The 9,802-nt window shown below is 38.1% G+C and overlaps 1 protein-coding gene across 1 annotated transcript; it reads right to left on the minus strand.

Moving 5' to 3' along the window:
* Positions 1-2,699: 2,699 nt before the first annotated feature.
* On the minus strand, positions 2,700-7,106 carry tyw3 (tRNA-yW synthesizing protein 3 homolog (S. cerevisiae)). The gene is made up of 6 exons (XM_038718929.1): positions 6,878-7,106; positions 5,881-5,961; positions 5,692-5,790; positions 5,455-5,526; positions 5,146-5,279; positions 2,700-3,889 (listed from the first exon to the last, which is right to left on the minus strand). Exons 1-6 carry the CDS (start codon positions 7,043-7,045, stop codon positions 3,598-3,600), a joined length of 846 nt encoding a protein of 281 aa, XP_038574857.1. The 5' UTR covers positions 7,046-7,106; the 3' UTR covers positions 2,700-3,597.
* Positions 7,107-9,802: the final 2,696 nt, after the last annotated feature.

Raw genomic sequence — 9,802 nt, forward strand, 5'->3', positions numbered from 1 at the left:
AACAAATCACCAATTAACATAGGCCAACATTCTTTGTATAAAATAGTGTGTTTTATATGTGTTTAACAGAAAGTGTGAATATTATACAGGCCTAAGTCTGCAAAAGTAAAGTTCCTTTCATTGTCAGTTTGTCTGTTTAGTGGACTTAAAGTAGTTGATGGTATAAGACCCAGCAAAACCAAAGAAAATGACTAGTTCACTTGTAAAAAGCAATTTTATTAAGTTAGAACAGAGAGAGCCTGACATCTAAAATAATTTGAACCATTTAAAAACTCTTATGTAACATTATTAGCTGTAAAGTAATTACTTTGAGGTAGCCTAGGCTTTTACTTGAGATATGACTTATTTTTCAGTGTTACAATTGCCCCCACACACTGTTTTGCCGCCAAGGGGGCAATTGTAACACTCTGACTTCTTGCATTTAATTAAATAGTTTTACTTTTGTTCTTATAAGTGAAACTATATCAATTGTATTATTAATTAGTGCACATATGTATGTTTCTTGTATCAAAAGATGACTAGTGTATCTCAAGTAGTTTGTGAGTTATTAAGGAAAATGTAAAATATGTTACAATTGCCCCCAGTCTCCCCTACTTTTTACTTTACTACATTTATCTGACAGTTTCAGTTACTAGTTACCAGTGTTGGGAATAACGCGTTACAAAAGTAACGCAATTACAGTAATGTGTTGCTTTTTCGCTGTAACGCATTAATATCATGCATTATAAAAAAAAATCAGTAGCAAATATTATACCCGTTCAATCCCAGTAACGCGCGTTACAACGCATTTAACCCGAAATTAAGTGGCGTCAAGTTTATTTAATAATTCACCAACACCAAAAAACATTTCGGCAGCAGAAAAACAAATCCATGATTAAAGAGTAATGTTATTTCCTGTTGCGGGAATTCGATGGTCGAGATTGTAGTCAGGGTGCAAACTACGGGAGAGCTCGGCTCCAACTAACAAGTTGGTAGCTCAGGATGAATTATGCCTGTAGATTTCTATTTTTGGGCTTTAACGAGTTACTTTCCTTATCAGAGAGGCTGCTGTCAGATCATCCTGCGGGAGATTCAAATAATCATCAATGCCGTTATTCTGCTGTACCTCGTGCGTAAATGCGCACAGTGTCACGATCCTGTCCTGAGTTTCTTTATTTGTCAGTTCTGTATCTGTCATTAAGGTCTATGTTTTGGTGTTCAGTCCTGTCTTGTGTTCAGTCTGCCCAGAGTTAGTTTATTTACTGTTGCCTGTCTTTTGGTTTTGATCTGGGCTTCGTTCCTCCCGTCTTAATTCTGTTAACTGTCTGGTGTTCTGTCTAATCCTAGTTTCAGTGCTGCCTTGCCCCGTTATGTTGTTTTCTACTCCCTGCCTCTGTGTTCTAGTTCTGAGTTCTCGTTTAGGTTTTGTCTGTTATGATACCTGTGATAAAGTTGGTCGGTGTTTGCCTGTTGTCTTGGGTTTCTGTAATTGTCTGGGGTTGGATTCTTGTCTGATAGTGAAGACAGATGTGACTTCTTAATTACTTTGTTTGAACTCCGACACTTTCCTTAACGTAAAAAAAAAAAAATCGGTCAGGTGGTGAGTTTGTGAACTCACATCTCTTGGGTTCACCCTCCATTATTACTCTGCAAACCAAGGGAACGTCACTAAATACAAAATAAACACGTGAAACCAGATTGCTGTTTGAATTATTCTACAGTGAGCTCTGCTGCCCTCCAGTGGTGATACTGTAACATGATGTAAATAATAAGAAACCACCTCCACACTTCTCCATTACTGCTTTCACTCAGACTACCATCCTCTTGTTTCAGATGGTGGGATGCATGATTAGAAAACCCATCAGCTGCAACACTGTGTGCAGAGGCTGTGTTTCTGTGTCAACATACCTGGAAGCTGAGCCAACAGTGAGGTCCAATGAGAGACTTTAGCAACTGTTGTGTCAGAAATCAGAGCTCCATCACCTCAGACAGCCCTGCTACCCTGTAAACACATTCAATAAACACTAACAGCACATTTAAAAGAGTTATTTCAAACCGAAATTGTTTGCTTCTCCTTTGCCCACGCATCATTAAAATTAATTTGTTTATTACTGAGGCCTTAGTGAAATGCGGCGTTGTACTGGACTACATTTTTTGTCCTCTCTATTTACATACATGAGGGGGTCAGAATATTAGAAACACCTCTCAACATAATGTAGTCCAGTACAACACATTACTATATGCCCTTAATACTAAAGCACAAGATTAAATCAACACTTCTGTGACGGTGTCAACAAAGACTTCATGGCAGAACGGTTGTCTTGGATTGTCTTATTATTCAGCCTCTGCTAGAGTCTTTCTTTGCCGATTCACATTCCCTCGTCTTGATGTCCATTACACGTGACATTTATACTGTTATAACGTCCCAGATGTTTATCTGAACGGGTTTGAAAGTCCCACGGGATCTTAGAGCCGTCTTTATCAGCTGCCCCAGAAAAATGTATCTTGTTACAAAATATCCCTCGAATAAATGCATCAAAGTAAAATACAAAATACTGGTGGCGGAAAATACATTTGTTACCTTGGACACATGGAATTTGTACAAAATGGCAGAGCATTCAGATTTTCACAATAAGAGTTTGGACCCTACTAGAAGGAAGACCACAATGTTGAATGCTTCTGTAACTAAGCAAAACTGTAAAAACAACAATAACAAAAACACTGAAAATAGTCTTTTACCATTTGTAGAAACTTGCTCTCTGTCCAATTCAAAGACATGGCTGTTGACACCCAACAACTACAATTTATAGTCTATTTAGCTGTTTTTAATAGCAACAAACTTTCAAAATATTTCTGGTTTTAACAGCCTCGTATGTCGAATATTATTCCTGCACAGATTAGAGGAGTCTCTCAAACGGAGCTGAAGAGGGCAGGGTTGTGTTAAACCGAGCAAAAAGGGTTTCATAAGCGGTCCAGCCATACGTTTAAAGTATCTTGTTTTTTCATCTCTGTCAACAACCAATTACAAAACACTTACTCAAAAGTAATTGAAACCACTAGTTCAAATACAAGTTAACAGAAATACTGACCACATTTATGTACATGTAAGTAAAAATATGATATATCAAATGTATGCATCTTACAGTTTTAACAAAGATTAACTGCAGTAAGTTGTTAGCACACCTTTGAGTTACATGGTGCATTCATGTGCTGTTGGCATAATTGGAAAATTCACATGAACCTAAAGCCGGAAAAACAACTTGTAAAGTCTGAGTAAGTTTTGGTACACGAGTTGCCGAATTGTTGACGTCATACACGAAGAAATATGGAGGACAACATGGTTAGAAACGTTTGATTAATGGTGTGGAATCAAGTATTGCATATATACATTTTTTTGCTAAGGTCTCATTTGTAATATGGTATTAGGTTAGTTTTTTTTGAATGCCAACAAAACGGTTTTATACTACGGAGGCAGGACATTTCTGTTTGCCCTAGTTTTTGCTGCGATAGCTTGTAATCTGTAATTAGAGTGATTAAAACAAGAAATACGGCAGTTTGATTTCTGAAATCATGGAAAGCTAAGTGTTTTTACTGATGTATAAAATGTCTTTTATTATTTTACTGCACAGTACTCGTGTCCATGTTTGCAGAGAACAGATCCAGACAGTCGTCCGGCTCTGGCGGACTGCTCGGCCCGTCACCATGGTAACAGTCAGTCTGACGGTGTTGTTCCCTCTTCCGTCTACGTTTATACACACTTGTTCTGCCCTTGTCCTTCTTTTCTTCTTCTACCTTTTCCGTCTCCAGTCTGTCAGGCGGATCTTGTAGTTCCTGTGAGACGGAGGGATCTGGAATTTGTAGTTTTTGTAGTTTCTCTGTAGCCAGGGCCGATTGCAGATTCTGGTAGAACCTGGAGATAAAAATAAATAATAAATGGACAGAAATCTAAGCTCCCTGCCGCTGGGCTTACATCTGCATATTTGAATTGAACTCTGATTAACTTTTTTTTTTAAATGTAGCCATTGTTAGCAGTGTTGCACTTGATAGTCGATTAATCTTTTGGATTAATGAAACAAATAATCAAATATTTGGATTATGAAACGCACAATTTACTCAATGATTCTTCTTTAGCTATCAGCTTTCTAAATTAAACAAGAGGTTGATTGAGGCAGTACATATTTTAATGAACGTTTCTGCTGCAACAACAGAAAGTTCCCCTGTACTCATCTGTGCAGCTAATCTGCTGTTAACAAGGCATATCGTATTTCTAGTGACAGAGTATCTTACTGCCAGTATACTGCAACACGCACAATATTTTTCATACAAACAAATAACTTCATGTATTACATTATAGCCGAATTTACAAGAGGGGAATGATAAAGATTTTGTAGTCGACAGCATTTCACAACATTTATAAACTCGTAAAACACTGGGATTTTTTAAAGGAGTCTAGTGCTATTTAGCCCCCACCTCACGCATAAAGGAGATTTTCCACTCTTATGCAAATGACCAAATTAGTAATTAGTAGCCTCATTAGCTCTGCGGTCAGTACTCATCATACCCGGTCCAGCAGGGTACTGCTTTTAAAAGCTCTCATGCTGTGCACCATCTACTTGGAACTCCTTGCAGAGGAGCCTCCGGTTGGAGGTGTTGGTGCCTTTTGCGAAGTTCAAATCTCTGATTATGGAAATATGTACATTTTTTAAATTAGCAGGCATTTGATCAATGTATTTTATCTGCATGGAGGCGTCTTAATGTACTGGTTTTTATAGTGTGCTGTTGGTCTGCACATGTGTAAGGGTAAAATGAAAGATGTTCTGATTGTATTGTAGTTTTATTTCTGTACTGTCAGACTTGCTGTCCTGCTGCCTTTCTTGGGGTAGACGCCCTTGAAAAAGAGATTTTATCTCAATGGGTCCTCCCCTATTTTAATAACAAAAAATTGTTTCCTATTTAGAAATTGTCTGGTGCATCATTTCTGTAAAGTTAGGAGTGTAAACAGGACCGTTGTGTATAATTGCTGCTCTAAACACCATTAACAATTCTTGACGAAGAGAAACGTTACAGCTCATAACGTAAAGTAACATGGATTTAATTCATGTCACTAGCTTGCTAACTACATTATTTGTTAGTTTTACCAATCAGAGAGCCAAACAGCCGACTGACCTGTGGATCCGTCTAAGGTTCTCCTCCATCTTCTGATTGGCTATCTGAGTTAGAAAATGGATGTACTCATGTTCCACCAGGAGCTTTCCTTCGTGGCTGAGTGGAACCTCCAGGCCGTGGGTACTACGGACAGCCTAGAGGGACAAAATCACAGCTTTTACACGGTATGTAAGCAACACATGCTGCAAAGCAAAGGGCTGTTTCTACTGCATGGATTATTTAACGGATTGTGATAGTACTAGTAGAGTAACGGCAAACAAATAGTTTTCTGCACAATCCTGGAAATGGCGTTCATGTCACAAAACCTACCGTGATGATTTTCCCCGTCTTGCTGACAGTGAGACCCGAGTTCCTGAAGCCTGAGTTTATAGCCACTGAGTGCTGGAGAAGAAACCAGTGAAAGAGCAGCTTAGACCTTCATTCCCCCCGGCAGTGCAGAGCCTACATACTTATGTCGTCTTCTGGACTCTTCACAGAGGAGTTAAATCGACAACACTGTAATTGTTCAACAGTAATATATATAAATAAATAAACTGTCCCTCTCACCATCAGCTGAGCATCATCCAGGCGCCTACACTGAACATGGAGCACAAAGGGCTCAAACTTCAACACTGCATCTCCACTGGACCTGGCTAGAGCAGACGTCTGAAGAACAAACACATTGTACCCTTAGTACTATTAAATGAATATTATTAGAGGAAATATCACAAGTGCATGAGTCCATCCATGTCTCACCAGGTCATCAGATGTGCACTTCTGGTGTGAGACAAAGAGCCAAACACAATTTTGTTTTTGGACACGACTGCTCTCTGGAGCCTAGAAGGGGAAAAAAAACAAAAAACAGATGGGGAACTCAGGTGGGATTTTAAAAACCAGACCAACACCAACACACTAGACGACTGCTGCTGGACGACGCTGAAGTTACCTTCTGATCCGGCAGCCAAGGGGAAAGTTAAGGGAAACTCAGATCAAAAACCACTATGCCTAGAGTTGTCAGAGGATAAAGTTTCTTTAAAACATAGTTTCAGATTTGTGACACCTTGAAAATGAAAACACAAACTGGGATTTATTTGGTCTACCTGTAAAAAAAACAAACCAAACAAAAAAATACATATACATATACGTCGCCCTTTTTTACATTTTCACAAATAAAATAAAAGGTTTCGCAAATCTGACACTGTTTTAAAAAAACTTTATCCTCTCTGAAATAATCTAGTCCAGATTTGACATCTCTGGTTATAGTGCTTTTTGATCTGGACCTGGTTTAATGTGCTCTAAATGCAACATACATTAATAAATGTTAAACAAATGTGGACCCCTGTTTTAAAGAAATTTTCTGAAATAATCGGGATCCAGATCCAAAAAAAAAATCCAGATTTGCCAGCTCTTGGCACAGTGGACCTGCTGAATCAGAAGCTAACTTCAGCTTCATGCACCAAGTTATTCTGTAAATGTCTTTATTTTTATTAAGGCACACAAAATTCAGGTGGCAGGTGACTATTCAAAATATAAAGGAATACAATGAAATAATCAGCAGCTTGTTTGTTTTTATACCTTAAGGGACTTTTTATTTTTTAGACAACGCACATTTGGTTTCCCTTTATTTACATAGCATGTTTTCTTATTGTGCAAATGAAGCTTTCTGCTTTCTCAAATCATTTCATGTTGTTATCTTTCAGGAAACTTAACATAAAAGTGTTGGAGACATGTCCCCAGTGTCTGCGCTCCTCACCCCATCGATGAGGAGGATTCTCCCAGAGCAGGAGCTGGTGGTGAAGTACTCCTCGCAGCTGTTGAGCAGAGACACTACATGTTCAATGTCTTCATCCACACTGCCCTTCTTACTCAGGTCCAGCTTGTTCAGACTCTGCTTCTTCCAGTGGCTGAACGTTTGATCCATAGCTCCTCATTTAGCTTTAACGTGGCTGCAAGCGGGGGGGACGCTGAAAAGTATGTGTAGCCCGTGCACCACTTCATAAAATAAAGTCCTGCTATCACATTCACGGATGTGTTCGTTGTTTCTTCTTGTGCAAAATGGTGGCCGAGATGCGAGCCATCAGCAGACACCGCCTCCTGCTGCACCGGAGGTGAGAAACACGCTCCTCTTCTTCTTCTTCTTCTTCTTCTTCTTCTTCTTCGTTGTCTGGCAGATTGCAACCATTACTATTAAAGGTGCACATCTACTGTACCGGAGGATGCAGCATGAACTATGAACTACTTTGCTGGGACTAAATTATATCATCAAAAATAAATAAATAAATAAATAGATAAACAAATAATCATAAGCAAAACAAACAAACAAACAAATAAATCCTAGCTTTATTGGCAAGACGTTTTAGTTCAAACATGTTGCCAAAGCAGAAAGTCACATATAAACAATAAAATAAAATTAAACAACAATAATAATCATTGTGATCTCAGATCGGCTGTTGAATAGGACGATTTGGAATTCATTATGCAGATATCCTGCTGTTGGTTTATAAAGCACTGAACGGTTTACGGCCAAAATACATTTCTGATCTTCTGCTTCGTTATGAATCATCCAGACCTCTGGGGTCGTCTGGGATCAGATCTGCTTTCTTTCCCCAGAGTCAAAACTAAACGAGGAGAAACAGCGTTTAGTTTTTATGCTCCGTATATCTGTAACAAACTCCCAGAAAATTGCAGGTCTGATAAAACTGTCATTTATTTAAAAAAGACTGCAGACTTTTCTTTTTACCACTACCTTTAACTAGTAGATTGATAACTTACACTGCACTGTAACTTTTACTGTACTGTTTTCTTTGTCTTTGTTTTTAGATATTAACACTATTTAAAAAGCTTAGAGTGCTCTTTTGATTCTACCGTCGCACACGGCTGATCGTCAGTTAACGGAGCTGAGTAGAATTACAAGGATTAGAGTCCCTGTTTTGTCCACTGTTAACTTATTGACAGGGCCCGCTGTCAACCGCTTTTTCCAGAGTTTGTAGCGTGGACAATTTGGATTTACAGAGACGACTGTATCTAAAGAATAAGGGTTAGAGTCCCCTTAGAGTCACTAAGCGTTAAAGGGTTAGAGTCCTCTTAGAGTTAGAGTCCCTAAAAGTTAAAGGGTTAGAGTCACTAAGTGTGAAAAAAAGGGGTATAGAGTGGGAGATGGGGAATCAAAGGAGTAAAATAAGCAAAAGTGGAAGACCTGCCTGTTATTTTTTTTGTATTTAACTTTTTAAACTGTTTTATATTTCCCTGTTGCTTTTATGTTTTATGTAAAGCACTTTGAATTACCTTGTTGTTGAAATGTGCTATACAAATAAACTTGCCTTTGCCTTATAGCAGAGGTGGGACCAGGTCATGTCTCAAGTCGAGACAGACAAGTCCCAAATCAAGTCCTTAACTTTGAGTTTCAATTTAAAAATTAAAAAACCTTTATTGAATAAAGTGTTAACCTGGACAGAAAAAAGGCAGTGGAGCAGTTTCACATAACAAATGTCATAAATTAAATAAGGTATTTCATGTCAATTCATTTCAAATGGGGCCTTATTGACAAGGAGAAACAGACGTTTACATTGCCAAAGTGTGAAAAAATTACCTAAACAGAAGAATAGTGATTTCGCTATTAGATCATGATCCGTGTCCAAGCGGTTGCCCGAGCCCCTAGTCTTTGAGTACCAGCCACTAACTCCATATTTAACAGATAAAGATACTTGATGATGTTTTGGTATGAATGTCATATGTTGGTTGACAGAAAAATTACTTTGCAACTATTTTAACCATTTATATGATTTTACATGCAAAAATATTTCATAGTTCCAGCTTCACAAATGTGAAGATTTGCTGCTTTTCCTTGTAATTATTTTAATTATTTGAACATAGTGTTAATAATGTTGAGGTTTGTAATGTTGGTTGGACAAAACAAGGTGCCAAAACAACTGCACCAGAGCTGGCTAACAGCTAATTTGCATCTGTTGTCCCTGGGCAGGTAGACAAAACAAAACAAAAGACACAAAGCAACCACTAAACAACAAATACACTACATAAAATTACAAAATACGCATTATCCATCAATTCAAAATTGATAAAAACTGTTTGATATATACACCATAAATGGGAAAAACACTAAAACGTCATGCCAATAAAGCCAAACGAGAGTGAAAGACAGAGGAAGAGAAAGAGAGAGAGCGAGAGAGAGAGCAGTATCCCCTATTGGAGTGGCATGGTTTTGCTGGCCCAGAATCTATAAGTGACAGCAGTGTGGAGAACAGTATTCGGATAAAAACGGGTGAAGCAGGCCAGAATACAGAGACACAGTACAAGTACAAGATGTCTGCCATGATGACATTATGAGGATCAGACCCCAGGTCAGTCTCTTCTCTTGCTCCATTTACATGTTATGTCACATATAATGTGTGAAAGAGCCGAATAAGCTTCAGTTCCTGTATAGATCACTGACATGATGAATAGCTCGCAGTAATGTGATGTTAAGTGTCAGGGGGCTGAAATGCAGAGGTGGACAAAGTATTCAGATCCTTTACTTAAGTAAAAGTACTAATACCACACTGTAAAAATACTCTGTTACAAGTAAAAGTCACTGAAAATGTTAAAATATAATCAGGAAAATGTACTTAATGTATTAAAAGTACACAATGCAGTAAAATGTTATACTAGTAAATATTATATC

The sequence above is a fragment of the Micropterus salmoides genome, unplaced genomic scaffold (assembly GCF_014851395.1).
Source record: "Micropterus salmoides isolate LMB-PRFRI ecotype aquatic unplaced genomic scaffold, ASM1485139v1 Ms_hic_scaffold_14, whole genome shotgun sequence".
NCBI classification, from domain to species: Eukaryota; Metazoa; Chordata; class Actinopteri; order Centrarchiformes; family Centrarchidae; genus Micropterus; species Micropterus salmoides.